At 46.3% G+C, this 19,571-nt stretch overlaps 4 protein-coding genes across 4 annotated transcripts; 2 read left to right on the forward strand and 2 right to left on the reverse strand.

The window, feature by feature from the left end:
* The first annotated feature begins 2,610 nt into the window (after positions 1–2,610).
* LOC117735397 (testis-expressed protein 2-like) lies at positions 2,611–9,238 on the forward strand. The gene is made up of 11 exons (XM_034539980.1): positions 2,611–3,771; positions 4,403–4,603; positions 4,952–5,231; positions 5,425–5,609; positions 6,005–6,205; positions 6,693–6,792; positions 7,216–7,348; positions 7,458–7,595; positions 8,244–8,453; positions 8,545–8,665; positions 8,821–9,238. Exons 1-11 carry the CDS (start codon positions 2,611–2,613, stop codon positions 8,965–8,967), a joined length of 2,877 nt encoding a protein of 958 aa, XP_034395871.1. The 3' UTR covers positions 8,968–9,238.
* Positions 9,239–10,455: 1,217 nt separating this feature from the next.
* Positions 10,456–14,019, reverse strand: LOC117735409 (60S ribosomal protein L3-like). Its single transcript, XM_034540007.1, is given in 11 exon segments — positions 10,456–10,567; positions 10,677–10,796; positions 10,940–11,035; positions 11,200–11,301; positions 11,455–11,615; positions 11,715–11,901; positions 12,443–12,578; positions 12,683–12,851; positions 13,165–13,357; positions 13,955–13,998; positions 14,001–14,019. Coding segments are annotated over 11 exon segments (1,287 nt in total). The 3' UTR covers positions 10,456–10,507.
* Positions 14,020–14,690: 671 nt separating this feature from the next.
* On the forward strand, positions 14,691–16,689 carry ndufb10 (NADH:ubiquinone oxidoreductase subunit B10). Its single transcript, XM_034540019.1, has 4 exons — positions 14,691–14,909; positions 15,240–15,378; positions 16,190–16,329; positions 16,544–16,689. The coding sequence occupies exons 1-4, from the start codon at positions 14,762–14,764 to the stop codon at positions 16,630–16,632; spliced, it is 516 nt and encodes a 171-aa protein (XP_034395910.1). The 5' UTR covers positions 14,691–14,761; the 3' UTR covers positions 16,633–16,689.
* Positions 16,690–17,445: 756 nt separating this feature from the next.
* On the reverse strand, positions 17,446–19,470 carry rps2 (ribosomal protein S2). The gene is made up of 5 exons (XM_034540011.1): positions 19,282–19,470; positions 19,090–19,179; positions 18,338–18,445; positions 17,906–18,239; positions 17,446–17,667 (listed from the first exon to the last, which is right to left on the reverse strand). The coding sequence occupies exons 1-5, from the start codon at positions 19,453–19,455 to the stop codon at positions 17,495–17,497; spliced, it is 879 nt and encodes a 292-aa protein (XP_034395902.1). The 5' UTR covers positions 19,456–19,470; the 3' UTR covers positions 17,446–17,494.
* Between the last annotated feature and the right edge of the window lie 101 nt (positions 19,471–19,571).

The following is a 19,571-nucleotide window of genomic DNA, read 5'->3' on the forward strand; positions in this document are numbered from 1 at the left end:
TAGATTTTTATAAACGGATTTGGGACGTTTTGGTTTTTGTGCAACGAAGATTGGCTCCAATCCGAGGAAAGTTGAGTGAATATCTGTGTTGCGTGCGCGGCGCGCGGCGCGCGTCCCCGCGCGCTGCAGCATCTCCACTGAGCACTGCAGCCTGCACGTGAAGCACATTCCTGCACAAACCGAGAGCCGACATGCCACCTCCAGGTAAGAGCTCTGGTTCTTTCTGGAGTCGGTGCCGTAGAATAAATATCTGCCCTTTCATCTGCGACGAGAGGACTTGAGAACATGTTCCACAGGTGAGCGACAGCAGACCGAGGAAGGGGTTCCGCATCTCTCGGGAAGTTTAAAGGGGACACGCGGCACTGAGTGATGGTTCGGCCGACATTGTCCATTAACTGTGAACCTATTTTAGCCCCGGACATATTGTCTTAATTGGATGAAGTCCAGCTGTACTAACACTGAGCATGTGATACCCAGACAAACACAGAGGCCGGTGCCAAATGTGTCAGTCATCAGGGTCAAGTGGTAGTTTGGGGACGCGTTAAGCCCAACGTGTGCTGCCGGCTGCAAAGACAGTCACACCTCCTCAGATCCAACTGGGTTTCATGGTCCAGTTCCTCCCAGGAAGAACAACAATACTGTGCATCTCTACTTTGACCCAAGTGTCCTAATGTGGCCCGAATAGGAGGGTGAATGGATGGGATTCAATCTCATCTCGGATCAATGGGATTTTCTGATGGTCACGTCATTTCTTCCTCTACCTTTTAATCCGGTTAGAGTAATCCACTACTGTCTACTCATTAATAGACTCTTGAACCTCTCACACCTGCAGTTATTAATTCCTGATCGTGTTCACGCTTGTTGAACTTCTTGAACTTTAACCTTTTGAGTGGCCCTCCGTCACTGGGCTTCTCTTTTGAAACGTTGTCGATTAATTGGTTTGTTGATTGACAGAAAACTATTTTGATAAGCCATTAATTGATTTTTTAGCGAAATGCCAAATATTCTTTTGATTCTTGCTTTTCAAATGTGAGAATTTGTTTTACATAATTAAAAACTTAATTTATTTTCGTTTTCATTCTTGGGTGGAACAAAACAAGACATTTAAAGACATTGTGATGGACATTATCTCACAATCTTTTGGCATTTCATCAACAATCTGTGACCTTTCGTCTGGAAAATGGAATTGAAGTACATTTCATTTAGACCAGATTCAAGACTTTGCCCTCTGACCTCAATTAGGGGCCACTTTTACATTCAGTCATGTGTAATAGCAACATCTTTCCTCTCATAAGGGACGAACCACAAACTGGGGTTCCAGCTTTGGTCCTGGGAGGTGTTTTCTTCATCTGACTGGAAAGCTGCCAAATCCCTGCTGACTCGTATTCTAGAGCAGGTCTTCCTCTTCCTCAACACCAACTGATCCACATTGATTAGAGTAATGCAGGACTGTCTGGAGCAGCTTACGCACTGGCAGAGCAGCACTTTTGGTTAACTAGATTTCACAAAGGGCGCATCAGGTCGGTGCTGAGACGGAACATTGCTCCTTCATCAAGAAGTGAAGAGATACGATGGGAGCCAATGAGTTAAATTAGGGGAGCGACATGCTAACAAAAGATAATCTGCTGCCTTTCTTCAATGTCAGGGCTAGAATATATAATACTTGAGAATGGCAAATTGCTCAACTGTCTTATTAATGTTGCATTTACTCTAAATGTCAAGAAATACAAGTTTGAGTCTGAACTACCACGCTGGTAGTGTGACGATCTGTTTGGGGGAGGACCCAGAAGCAGACAGGGACAGACAGACCAATGAGGGACAGGTGGAACTAATCAGGGCGGAGCTGGCAATCAAAAAGGTGGCAACACTCATGACCCCATGAGGAGGGGTCTTCATTAACAGAACCTACAGAATTCACTTTGTCTTGGTTTTTTTCCGAGGTAAAGTTACGTATTGCTTCATGTGGTAGATGATGTCTAATGACTGAAAATGGTCCGTTTTCTCACGCTGCTCTTTGGTTTCGTTTGCCAACAAGGAATTTGCCAATGTCTCTGGAACTGAAAGACACTGATGTCCATTCATCAGATTGAATTCATGTCCCCGGCATCAAAACCTCTTTATTATGGAGGATTACAGTTAAAGCCCTCTCCGTCTGGATCATAAATGCAACCATAACTCACCAGTTGTTGTCACATGGACACAAGCTGTGGCGGGTGGAGATCCATAAGCCCTGGTTTCCCCGAGTGTCTAATTGTTGTGCTTTGGGCTGCGGTTGAAAACAGGACGTTGTTTTTGCCAGTTATCGTCGTGACATGCTGAAGCTTAATCCTTACTGATAACAACTGAAACTGAGCTCTTACTCAGAGTTACAACAATTATTTTAATTTTATTTAGAGCAGCAGATGTTACATAAATGTGGTGGCTCAAATAACCATTAACTGTTCTTCTTCTTTCTCACCACATATCCAGCATTCAACGTGAACTATAAGATACCAGAGGAGGTTGTTACAAGTCTACATGCAGTTATAGACTCCAAGTGCTAGCGCCATGTCCTCAGGGACTCTGTTTGGTCGACCACATCCCCACAGTCGCTCCTGATCGAGGGCCAGCATGGAAGAGAGCAAGCTCATCTTCAGCCTGGACGGCCACGATGAAGGTCCCACCGTGGCCTTTTGCAAAGAGAAGCAACACAAAAGGGAGAGCCGGCCTGACCTCGGCCTGGGGATGGATTTGGACCTGAGCCGAAGTCACCGCTCCCAGCCTCCCTTTCTGTCTCACTCCCCCTCATCCCCGGGCTCTTTGGCGGACCTATCGGAATCATCGGCAGACCTGCTCGTCACCACCAACCTCGTCAAATCCTCCTCCACAGACCTGGAGCCGAGGGAGAGCAGCTCCCTGCGCGGCAAACCTCTGCTCAGCCTGGTCAAGTCGCTGAGCACCGAGATATCCCGCCGGGTCGAGCCAGAGGTCAACCTCTCCAAGTCAGACTCCAAGCTGCATTTGCATCCCTGGAAGCAGCTTACCCATCCAAAAGTATTAGAAGCCAGGCCTGTAGCAGACGAGCTGAACGAGAATGATGACTGGGAGCTGCCTCCTTCCGCGGAGCCCCGTGGCAGCTCACTGATCGCTGAGCTAGAGGACACACGGAGGAAATTCTCCGAGGCCATGCAGGACCCGCTGAGCATGCTGAGTAAGATCATGGGGGACGAAAGCTCCGGCAGCCCAAGGCAAGGGAAAGCTTCTGGTGGCGGAGACTCGCCGTCCTCCCAAGGCAGCGAAGATGCAGACCTGAAGTGCCGAAGGAGAGCTGAAGGGGAGCACATAGGTGTGTGTGACACGCCTCTGAGAAGACTCCAAAAGAGCTCCTCAACAACATCGTCTGTCTCCCCAGAACGCCACAGCGGTGACAGCCGTTTGGAAATCTGCACCTATGGAGACGTGATTCAGGTGGTGGAGCTCCAGAATGGATCCAGGGGGACGACACATAGAACTTACACCCAGTCTCGAGTCCCATTGCCAGGCTCCTCGCTGCCTCTTCACTGGCTCTTCCCTGTGGGTCTTCTGGCTTATGGTTTCTTTGTGTTGCCCCTGCCCTCCTATGTGACGGGTCTGTCCGTGGGGGTTGCATGTGGCTTTATGTTGGGCCTGGTGGTGGTGTTCATGTTTGCTCCGCGACACTCGGCGGCCAGAAGCAACAAGGGTTTGGGCAAATCCAGACCCCTGAACATGGAGTCACCGGACGGAGAGCTCACGGTTCCAGAAGTCCTAGAGGTAACGAATGAGTTAAATACAGCAGAGAGCAAGAAGCCTCTTTGGGGTTTCCTGTTGCAGATTTGGCTGAATGGAAATGAGCTTCAAGCTCTAATGTTTGAGAGATCAAAACAACGAGCAGCAGCAGCCATGTGAGCTCTAATGATGCTGTCAGTGGTGCCTAATGGATTTGTTTTTAGGTAATTACTTTTTTGTAAAATTGTCCTCAGGCACAGCAGGTTGGACATCTAAAGTGCACTATTTTGATAATAGCTTTTCAAAGCACTTCTTGACAGCGCTGCTGAGTGAGTAGGGCTGGCTGCCTTGATAAATGCAGAGTTAGCAGGTTCATATGAGGTCAATATTAAGGGGACAGAGGAGTTACCACCAGCCGGCTATTTCAAAGACTCGTCCACAGTGTTAAATGAGACAGATGTCTCATGTTCCCCCTCCTGCTGAGCTGTATTGTCACAGATTGCACCACTTGCTGTGAATTTAATTGGCCTGAGTAGAGTTTTTGCTAGATTTACACTATTACTATATATATATAAAGTCAGTAAAACACATCAAAATATAGCCAGCTCTAAATAATTCATTCTGAAAGGAAAAAGGTGAATTGTGACGGGTAAACACTCCCATCCTTTTCTTCCAGGGCTGGATGAATGAGACACACAGCTACGACCCTGAGACCTTCCACCCCTCCGTCACACACTCCGTCTACGTCACCCTGGGGGGCAGCCAGCTGCGCCTGGCATACCCTCGCACCAACATCCCCCGGTGGGCAGCGTTCGACGAGACGTCCCACGAGGCCGTGTTTTTGCGTTCACGCACTTACACGCTGGCTAACTCGAAGGTCAGTACGTTATACGGACTATGCTAACGTCTGGGTCCTCGTGTTGCTCAGAGAGGAGGAAAAGAGAAGGTGACCTCTCGCCTGAACTCTCGTCTCTCTGCACCCACATTGTCATCTAACACGGAGGTGAAAGACCAGAAGGATTACGACCACAGTGATGATGGTCCTGAATAAACTTGACCCGGCCGTTGTCCCAGTAGCATATTGAAGCAGGACACCGTCACTTCCAGTAGGGTGATAGAATAAAACACACAATCTAATCAATGTGGGGAGCTCTTTATGTCTGGCTGCCAGCATCTCTTTGTGGAAAGAAAACCATTGATATCATTTCTCTCCGTTTCATGCCAGGTGTCTCTGTTGCCGCCCGGTTTGGCTCGCAAGAGGATCTGGAACAAGAAGTACCCCGTCTGCCTCACTCTGGCCGAGGGGGAGGCAGGAGAGGAGAGCGTGGTCGAAGGGAAGGAGGAGGACGAAAGGGCAGAGAAACACACGGTCCCGGACCGTCAGCTTCCTGTCACCTTGTACCTGTTTGGCCGCACAGGGAGAGAGAAGGAGGAGTGGTTCCAGCACTTCCTGTCTGCCTCTCGGGCCGGAGCCCAGAGCAGTGTGAGCAGGGAGGAGAATGCAGGTAAGACGGTGTTTGAATGCATGGTGGTTGGGAGCGATTCAGCAACATCCCCTCCTTGTTTAACACACGTTTGTTGTTGAGTCAACTTCAGGACAGATTGATGATCGTGCAGAATAACGTGTTTCTTTGAGTCCTTGGTTACATTTACCAGGTCCTACCACCCACTCACCTTGTGCCTGTGTTTGTCACTCAGAAGCACCATGTGCTGGAGACGCTGCTAGAGAGGGCACAGAGCTGCACGATCTGCCGGGAGCTCTGAAAACAAGAATGCTATTGGAGTACAGCACCTACATGACTCAACTGATTGGCCCGCAGAGCTGCAATCCCGCCCCCAGCCCCTGCCACAGTGACAAGGGAAGCCCCGCAGCCCACAAGAAGGTCAATGAGCAACACTTTGGTGTATTTTCAAGAGCTAGTATCAGGTATAGCTTTCACTGCAGGCATGTACACTCTCTGTAGGTTTCATTTATAGCCTGCAGGCTCTGTGCTTAAATTAAACCAGCCTTGTCTAGGACGCTGGCTCAGCCAAACACATCTCTACTCACTGGACCAAATGTCAATGTGCAGAAATATCAGGTATCACTGGCTGGAAGGATATTAATAGGAACTGAGTGCAGAGCTGCTAATCCTGGTTTGGGTTATTTGGGATTGCCTCCCCACATAGAGACCGTTTGTGCATGGTGTTTAGAGGATGAATTAGCATAGAAATCAGTCATATCAGGTCATATACACTCTGAAACATGCACGGGCAAACATAAATGCTTTCACTGCAGACTCACAATGAAGAGCATGGATCTGGAGGTCAAGCAGGAGATGAGCCCCGTGCAGGTTCAGTGGCAGAGGGACGCTCTGCAGAGGGCCAGCCCACCTGGGTGAACTCCCTGGTGGGACGCATCTTCTGGGACTTCCTGCGGGAGAAGTACTGGACCGATCAGGTGGCGCACAAGATCCAGAAGAAACTCAGCAAGATCAAGGTGAGAGTGGATAAGGACGGCGTTTTGTTTTTAAAGTCCTTGGTAGACAAAATGAGTGATTTAACTGATGCAGCAGGGTCGTGCTGACTAATGACGCGGCCAGGCTACAGCGAGAGCACAACAGGTCAGATGATTCTGTCCAATAACGCTGGTTTATGCACAAGGTCATACGATGTGACATTAGGCACATCAACGTGTGTGTGTGTGTGTGTGTGTGTGTGTGTGTGTTGATAATGCACTCCCTCTGGTTGCAGAGGTGGGAGTTAGTGGAGCAGTGATGGCACTGCAGTATCGCATTTCCTGCGCTCCTCTTTGACACCCACCATCCTTTTACTATATTGTACACACACACACACAAACTGCAGGTTCTATACTGCTCGCTCATTTGTTTTTTAAGTAATTACCTACCTCGGTGTAGCCTCTATTTGCATGTTCATATGGCTTTTTGATCTGACATCACTAAAGATGTTGTTTATCTCATTACAAGTTGCCATACTTCATGAATGAACTGACGCTGGCAGATCTGGACATGGGCACTTGTCTACCTCAAGTCCTCAGCACCTCCACACCAACACTTGACCGCAGAGGTACGTCTGTGTCTACTCACACCCATACGTGTTGCAATGAATAAGTACTCATTTAACGCGCTCTTGCTTTTTGATTGTTCTCCATGTTGGAGGGGGGCTCAAAGCATCGCTGTGCCCAAGTAAAGCCCAACTAACCCACTATCTTGGCTGTAAACTCCACTTTGTATGTGGAGGGTTCAACTAATAAAGTTAAGCTGAATTTCTTCTCTCCGACACAAAGCAGTCAGCTCCGGCCTTGATCACATTGGTTGTATTAGTTTATCGCACCAACCATTGAGACCATCAATCCTGTTGGATCTTACTTGACATCCTCTGTTGGTCTAATGCGCAACAACACTGTGTCAGATCTAGACGCCATGCTTGAGATCTGATCTTACCTGCGACCTGTTCACCTCCCTCTGCCTCCCTCTTTTTAACTCCAAGGCCTGTGGCTGGAGCTGGAGGTGATGTACACAGGCTGCCTTCAGATGTCCCTACAGACTAAGATGAACCTGTGTAAACTGGGCAAAGATGTAGAGGACGAGGCTCACAGCGTCCTAGAGACCCAGCAAGTGGGGTGAGGCAACATCTCCCTTTCATATTCCTTAATGGATGAAGCTCGAGGAGGAATGAGCCTCCTCAGTTCAGTGGTTTGCATTAAGAGGTACCACTGGTGTGCTTTTCAGCTCTAAGCCCAGGCTGTGTGTACTGGCTGATAGCGATGAAGAGTCATCCAGCGCAGGCTCGTCTGATGAAGAGGAAGCCTCCCCCTTTGAGCCGCAGGCGTCTCTAGGGGAGAAGAGCACAATGGTAGCAGCTGAAGGGTAAATGATCACGCGGATCAAATATACCATTACACACCTGCACGCATGCTGAATGTGTGGTTGCATCCTATTTAGTGATGAGCAGGTGTTAAAAGGCTTAGAAGGGCCACTTTTTGACAGGAGATATTTTGTCAAACACAAGTATACCAATAATGTTTTCATCAACGTTTTATTTGACAACATATGTATGTAGAGGATAGACGTAATGCAGTTACTATGATGTGTGTGAATAATGATGCTGAGGGAACACACAGGTGGACTTCATGATCTTAACAGCGCTGCATCGTCAAGCTCATTAAGTTCACCTGTGCTTTTCCTGCTGCGCCAACTTGCTGTCTTATGTGTGAATGTGTGTGTGTGTGTGTGTGTGTGTGTGTGTGTGTGGATTATTCAGGCCTTCAAAGGCAGAAATGACAAAAGGTTTTCAAACCAGTTCAACTGCATATTTGGATATATTGTAGAGAAAACTTTACAGTTGTAACAACCACTTGCATGTTGAATGAATTAGTCATTTCCAAGCCAAGAAATCGTTGTAAATTAGGTGATTTCCATATGATGCTACCCCTAATTTGAATGTCCCAATCGCAGACGTTTTCAAATTCACAGCCCTACACTGCATTTGTGCCCTCGTCCTCATCCTTCATCCAGGCACACTGGTGGCAGCACAAGTAGGAAGATCTTGAGATTTGTGGACAAGATAGCGAAGTCCAAGTACTTCCAGAAAGCCACAGAGAACGAGTACATCAGGAAGAAGATCGCTGAGGTGTCTAACATGCCTCTGATGCTCAGCGTTGAGGTCCTGGAGCTCTCCGGCACTCTGGCCATCAACATCCCACCTCCCCCCACCGACAGGATATGGTACTGAGTTTACATTTCTCCTTCATGCCATCAATTTAAAGGTTTTTTGTTTGTTTTCTCACAGCCTTTTTCTCTCATTCTGTCCTCTCAGGTACAGTTTCCGTGTGCCTCCCAGGTTAGACCTTCATGTGCGACCCACACTCGGGGAGAGGGAGGTCACCTTCACTCATGTCACTGAGTGGATTGAGAGAAAACTGCAGTGTGAGTTCCAGGTCAGTCCATCAGTGAATCGGTCGATGTGCAGAATTGTTTTTCAAAGAGCAATTCAAACATTCTCTGTGACGGTTTAGGAGTATGAGTAGTTCCATTTTCCATGTCTTTAAAAACGGCGACACTAATTATTAAATATGGCTTTGTTTGTCAACAGAAAGTGCTTGTGATGCCCAATATGGATGATCTGTATCTGCCCCTGATGACATCCGGCCTGGAAAACCCACCTGCGTCCCACCAGTCGTCAATCCATTCCTCATCCCACCAGTCCTCGATGGAGTCCCAGGATTACCTGTCGGAGTAGTGCCCCTTTAAGGCCACAGGTGTAACAAAGAAAAGCCAATGTGCAGCTATTGCCATGACTCTGGAATGTGTTTGAGGCTGCTGCTGCTACCGGCTTGGTGTTTATCTTGAGTTGTTGGTTGTAACCTGTGCAGGATAAATGCAGCTGAGCAAGGCAGTGACCTCGAGACTGGTGCTAAAGTGCCCTCTACCGTGAAGATGATTGAACTGTACAACAGTCGGAGCACTTTTTTAATGTGATGCCAACACTGATAAAAGATGTAAATACAAGGTTGTTGATGACCACTGTTAAAGAATACTGAATGAACAAACTATCCATTAAATCCTTTTCTAATCCACTGATCCTGTTACGGGTTGTGAAAAACATGGAGATGATAATGAGGATCAAGTTTCCATGGTGCATGTTGTTTCTGAACAACGTAAATATGCTCATAGATTAGCAGCTAATAAAATCCTGTTAACGCTATGGTAATTGTTCAACTTACGTTACATTTCATGTCATTTAGCTGACGCTTTTATCCAAAGCGACTTACAATAAGTGCATTAAACCATGAGTCCAAACTCAGAACAACAAGAATCAAGCAAGTACAATTTCTTCAATAACGTTAAACTACAAAGTGCCATCAGTAAGAGACATTTAAGTGCTACTAAAGTGTTAAACTACAAAGTGCTATCAGTAAGAGACATTTAAGTGCTACCAAAGTGCTAAACTACAAAGTGCTATCAGTAAGAAACATTTAAGTGCTACTAAAGTGTTAAACTACAAAGTGCTATCAGTAAGAGACATTTAAGTGCTACTAAAGTGTTAAACTACAAAGTGCTATCAGTAAGAAACATTTAAGTGCTACTAAAGTGTTAAACTACAAAGTGCTATCAGTAAGAGACATTTAAGTGCTACTAAAGTGTTAAACTACAAAGTGCTATCAGTAAGAAACATTTAAGTGCTACTAAAGTGTTAAACTACAAAGTGCTATCAGTAAGAAACATTTAAGTGATACTAAAGTGTTAAACTACAAAGTGCTATCAGTAAGAAACATTTAAGTGCTACTAAAGTGTTAAACTACAAAGTGCTATCAGTAAGAGACATTTAAGTGCTACTAAAGTGTTAAACTACAAAGTGCTATCAGTAAGAGACATTTAAGTGCTACTAAAGTGTTAAACTACAAAGTGCTATCAGTAAGAAACATTTAAGTGCTACTAAAGTGTTAAACTACAAAGTGCTATCAGTAAGAGACATTTAAGTGCTACTAAAGTGTTAAACTACAAAGTGCTATCAGTAAGAAACATTTAAGTGCTACTAAAGTTCTACCACGGCTCTACCTTCCCTATTCAAGGTGTAGTCGAAAAAGATGTGTTTTTAGTTTGCGACGGAAGATGTAAAGACTTTCAACTTAAATATAGTCAATCCAGTTAAAACAAATACACATCACAGCAATTATGTAACGCCAATGTCAAAATGACAAAATCACACACAGCGTGTCTACAACGGTTGTGCTTCTGTATTTTATTACTGTATGAGAATTGAGAATTGAGACTTTCTTTCAGGCCTCCTCGGTCAGAGGCTCCGTCAGTGTCTTCAGGGCATCTTTCTTCAGCGGCCCCTGCAGATGACATCATAATAGTGCAGAAGGAGTCAGCTGTGATTATGTCACCCTGCAGAATTTCCTGTTAACCACATTTGTGTGTGCATCAAACTCTTCTCACGCTCACCATGAATGCCCTCTTCTCCTGGGCGGTCTGGAAGCGGCCATTACCGAATTTTGATGTGGTGTCAATGAACTTGAGCTCGATGGTCTCGGTGGACTTGCGAGATGTGTGCACAAGCAAAGACTAGAGGGGGGGGGGGGCACAAAGATGTACACATACAGTACATGTTCTGCAATAATGCACTAAGAATCTTGTGTTTAACTGAGTACATTAGATGCTACAACTGTGTCCTTATACTGCAAGATGAGATCTAAGTCACACCGTACCTTTCTGAGGGTGAGGACGCGTTTCTTGGTGCCGACTACGCAGCCCTTCACCATGACAAAGTCATTCTTCACTTCACCATAGTGGGGGAAGCCTCCCTACAGGGTGGTGTGGGAATAACAAGGAATGGAGAGAAAATGTGTTCATTACTATCGTTTACTATGAAGTCCTTACAGGTGCAGGTGGGGTTATTATACCATAGAAACAGAATCTCAGAGAGCCCTTTTGTAGTGCATATGATAGTCTTGAGAAATGAGAGTACCATGGGCGTGATGGACTTCTGGGTGGTGTCGTAGCTTGTGGAGGCGTTGTTCTGGATCACCTTTCCATCACGGATTTGCACTGCCCTCCCAATCCGGTAGATCTGAGGACACATGAGGAAATGAGGAGCTCAAGCATGACCACATATGGTAAACCTATCTCATCATAATGTTGCTTGTGATTATCCAACAACAGCGTATTTACAAAAGAACAGATGAAGAGGACATCTTATGGGTGAAATGATCAATGCGCTCACCTTCTTGTTGACCTCAGTCCGGTGGTGATAGCCCTTCTGACCTGCACGAGCTACAGTGTACGACACACGGGCCGGATGCCAGGCTCCAATACAGGCCACCTTCCTCAGACCCTTGTGAGTCTTCCTGGGAAGCTTCTTTGTGCCCCAGCGGCTTGTCACACCTATCGGCACAGAGACAGAAATACATATATGCATTACTATTACTGCATTTATTGTGCACGCCCTTGGACCGAGACAAATAGTCCCAGCATGCTGCCAACCTTTGAAGCCGTGACCCTTGGTGACTCCAATGACGTCGATCATCTCGTCCTGGTAGAAGACAGTAGAGATGGGTACGGCTTGCTCCAGGTGCTCCTTAGCCCAGTCCACCTTGTCCGCGATGCTTCCCCCGTTGAGCTGCACCTCCGCCATGTGGGCCTTTTTCTGCTTTATGGCCAGCAATCGCATCTGGAAATGGAGAAGCACTTAACTGCAACTGAAGGAAGTCCTCAAATCTAGAAAAAGCTTTACTAATTAGATAAATTATTTAGCACAATTCAGGGCCAGTACCACATCCCTGATAGTCAAGGGCACATCTTGATCTCATTCTCACTTCTGAAGCTGACAAAGATCCCTGCAGCACCGTTGAGAGTTGAGATCTTGACTGATCATATTGTTTGCTGCCAACAGAAAGGTTTTCTTTCGGCAAAGCCTGGGTGAGCAGCCAGGTTCTGCCCTGAGATTTATTTTTAAACTGCTATTTGAAACGGCCCCCTCCGGTGCTCCCCCCAGAGTGTCGTAGTCAGAGTTAGCTCTTAGCAGCACGGGGGGATTTGGGATGTGGCAGCTTTTCTTGTCATTGCATGTAGTCAGGCAGATAACTCTGACACCTCTGCCCTTTAGCATGGGTGGATAGCATCCAATCATTAGACCAGTGGAGTCTGACTGGCACAGTGTGTCTCTAAAACTGGATTGTGCTTTGAACTTAGGTGTAAACCGGCTGGCCTACCTGAGAGTGAATAATAACCCTGATTACTGAACAGTATTTCTTCATATGAGCGAAATCCTTGTCCAGCTGTTTCTTTCCTGTCTCATCCTGCCACTTCCTACTGTACTTGGTGAAGGCCTTCTTCTTGCTCTTGGACCTGCAATACAAAAAGAGCCCAGTAAAGAAAGAAAAAACAACAGCGTGAGCAAGGCAACACCGGCTCAATGCAGACATACAAGGGAACAATGTGTAATCACACACCAGTTTTTATAAAATCTGCGCTTGCACTCGTCACTGAGATGCTCAGCAAAGATGGTTTTGAAGGAACGCAAGCCGCGGACAGTCTTAATGTATCCCACTAGCCCCACTACAATGACTGGAGGAGTGTCAATGATGGTAACCGCCTCCACTTGCTCTCGCTTTGCTTGCTCTGTGGGAGAGAAATTGAATATATTCATCTGCTGAGATATTCAGTAAAGCTCAATCGAGCATAGCATTTTAACAGTTGATACATATTGCATTTCATCGTATATAAACCATTGAGTAAATCCTGTAACAATGTAATTATGTAATTATGTTTCATGCTTCCAGCTAAACTGTATGTAGTCTGTAAAGAACACTGTAGGGTACCAAGCAACACCTGATCTTATCAGGCCATTATCCTCTCAAACCAACAGCGGACTCAAAGATAATGTTTTTTTCTCAACCCTCCCACGCATCCATGTTGCAATTAGTCTACATACTGAGGCCAGTGCGGTGCACCTCCCTCAGCGTGTGGGTCATGCCGGCCTTGTAACCCAGGAAGGCAGTGAGGTGGACAGGTTTGCTGGGGTCATCGCTGGGCCACGTGCGCACCCTGCCCCGATGCATCTTGCAACGCTTGTGGGGCAGGAAGCCCAAGTGTCCATGGCGGGGTGCGTGGAATTTGCGATGAGACTGTAAAGGCATAAGCCACACAGTCATTTCTTAATAATGTGAAAGATCATTCAAATAATAACACAATAACTACAGTAGTCGATTAAGAAGAGACACATTCATGCTTGCCTGTACTGTAAAAAGCAATCCTCTGCTCTGTTTTTTGTCCCAATATCCAACATTTCTTCAGATATTAAAATCCTCTGATATTAAGGCCTCCAAACATGACAATAAAATGAAACAGGACTTCAAAGGAATACACTGTAATAGAGTCAAGTCCCTTAATCTTAATGTGTTTGCCTTCTGTGTGTTTGGACTTTCTTTCTTTCTACATTAGTTTCTATTTCAGAAATCCAGCACAGACCGAATAATAAACTAAACTTAAACATTGGAATGCCACATAAAAGGAAAGTCGCCATTTCAGTATTCAGTAGTTCAGTGGTCTCCTCAAATGCAGCCATGACAAGATTGCATTGCAATATGCCTCCTCTTCCCTCATAAACCAGATGGACAAACAAAGTGATAAACCACACACACATGCACACGTCGACGACAAAACTGCAAATAAATGTATCCTTTATAGTAAAGAAAGAGCCAAAGAGTATGAGGAGCACTGACCATGTCCACGCTCTGTCCAGTCGAGGAATAGAAAGTGAACGGGCAAGTGCTGATGTAAGCGTCATACATAAGATGGTACTGAGTGTAAGGGCTCTAATTTGGTGTTTGGCCCAGTCGAGGAGCCGTATTCGCTTTCAAACAAGGCACATCTCTGCCAAGTTTTGACATGAGAAGATAGGAGGAGTGAAGAGGGTAATCTCTGTGGTCTGAGGTGGTGAGGAAGCCCAGTGGACAGGAACCACATGCCCATGAAAGGAGAGAGAAAGGAAGAAGAAAGTGTTCATTGTCACCAGACCAATGTGCACCTGGTCTGCTTTAGTACAGATAGTCTCTTTCTTTTTAAAAAGGAATAAAGCCTACAGCAACTAGTTGTTGGGGCTTGGCTCCCCCTGTTGCTAAAGCATTACACTCCTTCTCTCTGCTGTTAATATCTTCACATTTTAAGTTCCAGAAATTCTCTGGCAAATGTGCACCAGTTGATAGCATTGACTATTTAGGAAGGTTGCTCGTCAGCCATGCACCACCACCTGCTGCATTTCCATGGTACAACACCTCCACCTGTGACCTTTACCCTCTGACCTCCATGTCTTTAACATGCTGTAAATTAACTTGTGCTAAGTTACTCGTTTAGTATAATATTTGTAACAAATAATATTGTTTTGAATGAACAGGACAGAACGTATCTGGATAACATTGCAGTTTTACATTCGTTGACCTCTATTTCGCCATGATGGTGTCTTCTGCGCATGCGCCACCTCAAAAGGAGAGTTGCCGAGGTCGATTGTAGGAAATCTTGAGTCCGGCAAAATGCCGACCGACTATGACAAAGGAGCATATCCGGAGCCCCCTCGGCAGACTCCGGCCGTGGACAAGCAGACGGCGCTGCCCAACCCGGCCGTGATTCTGTCTAAACTCTTCTACTACTCCGTGGACCTGCCTGTCACCACATTTAGAGGTAACCGAAGCTAACCAGAGCTAACTGGGCTCACGGGACAGCGCAGCAACGCAGGCTTCCGAGAGACGTGTTGTTGGTATATTTGACCTCATAGCGCTGCTGTCGGTGTTTTGTAATATTATAATGTTATAATTATATCACACCAGATCAACTACAGGGCTGTGGTGCGTGGCAGTAATGGACAGCGGGACCTAGATGTGTATGCACCATAGGCTAACCTAGCTGTTATGCTAGCTAGCGTCGTTCGTAGACTCGTCCCATGGCCTTGTCTGCCGTTACGGGTCAACTGACTGTGTGTGTACACTTGTGTGTTTTCTCTCGCTCTTCTAGGTGTTGTCGACAGCATTCGGGCCAACAACAAGCCGGTCTACTACCACCAGAAGTTCCGCCGTGTCCCTGACCTGACGGCGTGCCAGCAGGGAGATTACCTCTGCTACTACGAGGCGGAGATGCAGTGGAGGAGAGACTAGTGAGTAAAGGGTTCAATAAGATGCGCTCATCTAGCTGGATGGACACGTGGGTAGCCAACGCCTATTAAAACAGGCTTGATTACCACAACACACTGGGACCACTACAGCACAATTACGTTTAGATAATGGCAGCTTTACTTAATCAGAGGCCTTGTTCTGGTGAATGTCCTTGTGTCGAAATCTACCCCGATGGCTTGGCAAGGACATCATTTCAGATCGGGAGTTTCTTGGAGCTTTTTAGGAAATATAATGAGCTGTTGTCTGAGATACCTGATGAACACTTGAAGGCAACATACAACAAGAATGTAGATTGGAAAACAATTATATATATATATATATATATCCACTATGTGCCCCTACGTTATGGCAACATGACAATATCCCTTGATATGAATTAATGCACACAGTAGAATTCACACATGTATTTGTGGATTCTGTGTGCATTCATCAATCTTGAGACTGCTCTGACTCCATATGCACAGAGACCTCACCCAACACCTTTGGGATGAACTGGATGCAACTCTTAGCATCTTGTGGACACCCTTTGCATTAGAGTGGAGGCTGTGAAAGAAGCGTATTAATGCCTGTGGCTTTGAAAGATGTTCAACAATCACATTATATAGGCGTAGCATTGGTCAGCCCAACGATCTTTGGCCATGCAGTCATGACTTGTTTTTAATAGATCTTTCATTAGGAGACTGGTGGGCTTAACAAGGACTCAATAGTTAATTCATGCACATGTACGGTTCCTGTAGTGGTTAGGGTGCCACCATCTAAGTGTCCCCATGTGTTGTTGCCTTCACCCCACAGCAAAGTGGACCAGGAGATTGTGAAGGTGGTCCAGGAGCGTATGAGGGCCTGCCAGCAGAGAGAAGGAGCCAGCTACCAGCAGAACTGTGCCAACGAAATCCAGCAGTTCAACGAGGTGACGCACAGCTTCCAGTCACGCTGTAAGTATTGTGCTGTTTGGAATCATTCAGGAAACAGCCATGCTGGCTAAATACAGTGTGGCAAATGCTGTCAGTTTATGGGAGGAATTTTACCCGTACTGCTAATTGTACAGATGCACTGAATCAGAATTTACTTTAAATATATAAATTGGAAATCTTGTTTTTACATTGTCTTGTCGCTTGGCTACGTTTTAAATTCCTAACCTCTTTCCAGATGGAGACCTGGGAGCGTACGCCAGCGGGAGGAAATGTCTAATGAAGCAAAAAGAACGGATGATGGCTCATCAGGCTCTGAGTGCTTAAGAAGTTACCTACTATCTGTCCATGTAATAATTGTAAAATAAAATGTATGTGATAATTCCTGTTAGTGCCTTCCATTCACAAAGTGCTGCACTAGTCATCAATGGTGTGCATGATTAGTTACAACCGGAGGAACTTTATTTTCAAGCAGGTTATATTAGGCAAGTCTTTAAAAGGATGAGTAGCTTTCAGTAACGGTTTGCCACCCTAAGTAGCTTCATTGTATTTAGTTCAACAAGACTGACTTCTATTGCCAGAACATCCACCTGGTTTACCGTAGCTTTTTTTTTTTTTTTTTTAATCTAAGTGATTCTCTCCGGCTTCCTCCCACAGTCCAAAGACATGCTGCAGGTTAATTGATCTCTAAATTGCCCATAGGTGTGAATGTGAGAGTGAATGGTTGTATGTCCCCTCGATGGACTGGCGGCCTGTCCAGGGTGTCCCCTGCCTTCGCCCTATGTCAGCTGGGATAGGCTCCAGCGCCCCCGCAACCCTAATGAGGATAAGCGGTATTGAAAATGGATGGATGATTGCATACCAAGTTAATTCCTCTACACTACGGGAGACTTGCTCAGTGAGCAGGATCGTGGTTCGATCCCAGGCTCCGCTAGCCCATGTCGATGTGTTCTTGGGCAAGACACTTACAAAAGTGTGTGAATGTTAGTCCTGATGGGCAGGTGGAACCTTAGCTCCTCCCATCTGTCATGTAAAGCACTTTGAGTGGTCGGAAGACTAGAAAAGCATCCATTTACCTAATGGTAAAATAATCTCATCCCCACTGTCATGAATTCAGCACAAGTAAAACAAAAACATAGGTTGCATTTTGTTTCAGAACGTTTATTCAACGATTCTCTGTACAAAAAGTTTAGGTAGTCGGGGGAGGGACAGGTTGACCCCTCTGCACAGACACCCTGGTGTGAGTCTTGGCCAGATGGTCAGTGAACTCCTGGTAGGGAGACTTTGTAAAGATGGTCTCCTTCCACAGGTCAGGGGTCAGGTAGCTGTAAGTCTTGGAGATGGCGTCGAAGGTGGCCTTGGCTGATGAGGAAAAGAAACAATGAGGAGTTGCTCAAGATGGAGCTCCATGTGTAATAGAGCTGCAGTATTTTTGGTAACCATGTTGAGCACTGCAAAGGGGAACAATGAGATCACTCTGCCGTGTTTTACAATACTAGTCTCTCTCCTGATAACCACCAATGCAAAGGAGACGCAGAGCAAGGAGAAAACCAGCAACAGATAAACCGCGTAAGATACGGAATCATCCGAGGACTCTTACCGAAGTTGCCGAGGGTGGCGGTGCAGCCCCTGGCAGAGGTGTAGCAATCATCGATACCGGCCATCGTGAGCAGCTTCTTGGGCACGGGGGCAGACACGATGCCAGTACCACGGGGTGCAGGGATGAGACGCACCAGCACAGAGCCACAGCGACCAGTCACCTTGCAGGGCACGGTGTGGGGCTTGGCGATCTTGTTACCCCAATAACCTCTCCTCACGGGGACAATGGACAGCTTGGCGAGGATGATGGCACCACGGATGGCTGTAGCCACCTCTTTGGAGCACTTCACCCCCAGACCCACATGGCCATTGTAGTCACCAATGGCAACAAAAGCCTGTAAACAAACGCCAACAATGTCACATTTGGACCAGCAACACTATGGGATCATAACATAACTCATAAAATAAGACCACCAGACAATTAATGACTCACCTTGAACCTGGTGCGCTGACCAGCCCTGGTCTGCTTCTGAACGGGCATAATCTTGAGCACCTCGTCCTTCAGACCAGAACCCAGGAAGAAGTCGATGATCTCAGACTCCTGCAGGTAAGACACATTTAACAGTGCATCAAGACGCCACATTTGGTATTGCATCCACATATATGCACTTCATTATAATACAACTAACTGCATATGCATAACATATTGAAAATTAACTTTAGCACTAGCACTTTAAATGACCACTTCTAAAAGAAATCCAGGAGTTTCATTTCCATTAGTGAACTCCATGATTCACCAGCTAAGTGTTTTACCCAATAAATCATTAAACTTTCTCATGTTGTACAATAAAAGAGCAATTCAGTGGCACGTATAGGATGTTTGTAGTTTGTTAGTTTCTTGTTGTTCAGAGTTTGTACTCATGTTGGAGTAAGTCGGGATAAAAGAGTCAGACCAACTACATGCAATATGAGCAAAGACAAGCAATTTCTCAACAACATTGTAGAAGTTGTAGATTAGAAAATTACAAAATCCTATTGTGGTGGAATGTTTTATAAGAGTTTAAAGATTAGGGAAAATACATTTGAAAAAAGAGCTTTGATGTTAAAGGACCCAGGTCCAATAAAAAGTGTATCTTTGACTCTAATGGGATGTCACAAACACACAAAATGCACTTATTTGCATGCAGTAGACACATCTTTATCTTTGCTACCCGGTTAGCATCTGTCTAAAAGGTGGTTCCTTACCTTGATAGGCAGAGAGTACAGGTAGATCTCCTCCAGGGATTTGATCTTCAGGTCCTTCACCAGGCGGCCCAGCTTGGTGACGGGAACCCACTGGAACAGACAAGAGCGTCGGTTAATACCGGTCGGTGGTATTCCGAGTTAAGAGGACACAGCTTCACGAGTCATTTAAACATTAGAGAGCGTTCCACGTACCTCCTTGTCCTCGGCCTTGCCCCGGGCACCGCGGCCCCTGCCACGGCCTCTGCCGCGTCCACGGCCTCTGCCTCCGGGCCCACCGGGGCCGCCGCCGCCGCCACCGCCGCCGCCGCGACCACCTCCTCCAAAACCTCCGCGGAAACCTCCTCTACCACCGGCGTCGTCCGCCATTTGCTGCGGAACAAGACACAGGTCATATAGTACCCCTGCGACCCCCTAAAGCTAGCGAGCATCCGGCGCGCCATGCAGCTCGCAACGAGCATCGCCGCCATGTTCAACATTTAATA

The sequence above is a fragment of the Cyclopterus lumpus genome, chromosome 8 (genome assembly GCF_009769545.1).
Source record: "Cyclopterus lumpus isolate fCycLum1 chromosome 8, fCycLum1.pri, whole genome shotgun sequence".
Classification (NCBI taxonomy): Eukaryota; Metazoa; Chordata; class Actinopteri; order Perciformes; family Cyclopteridae; genus Cyclopterus; species Cyclopterus lumpus.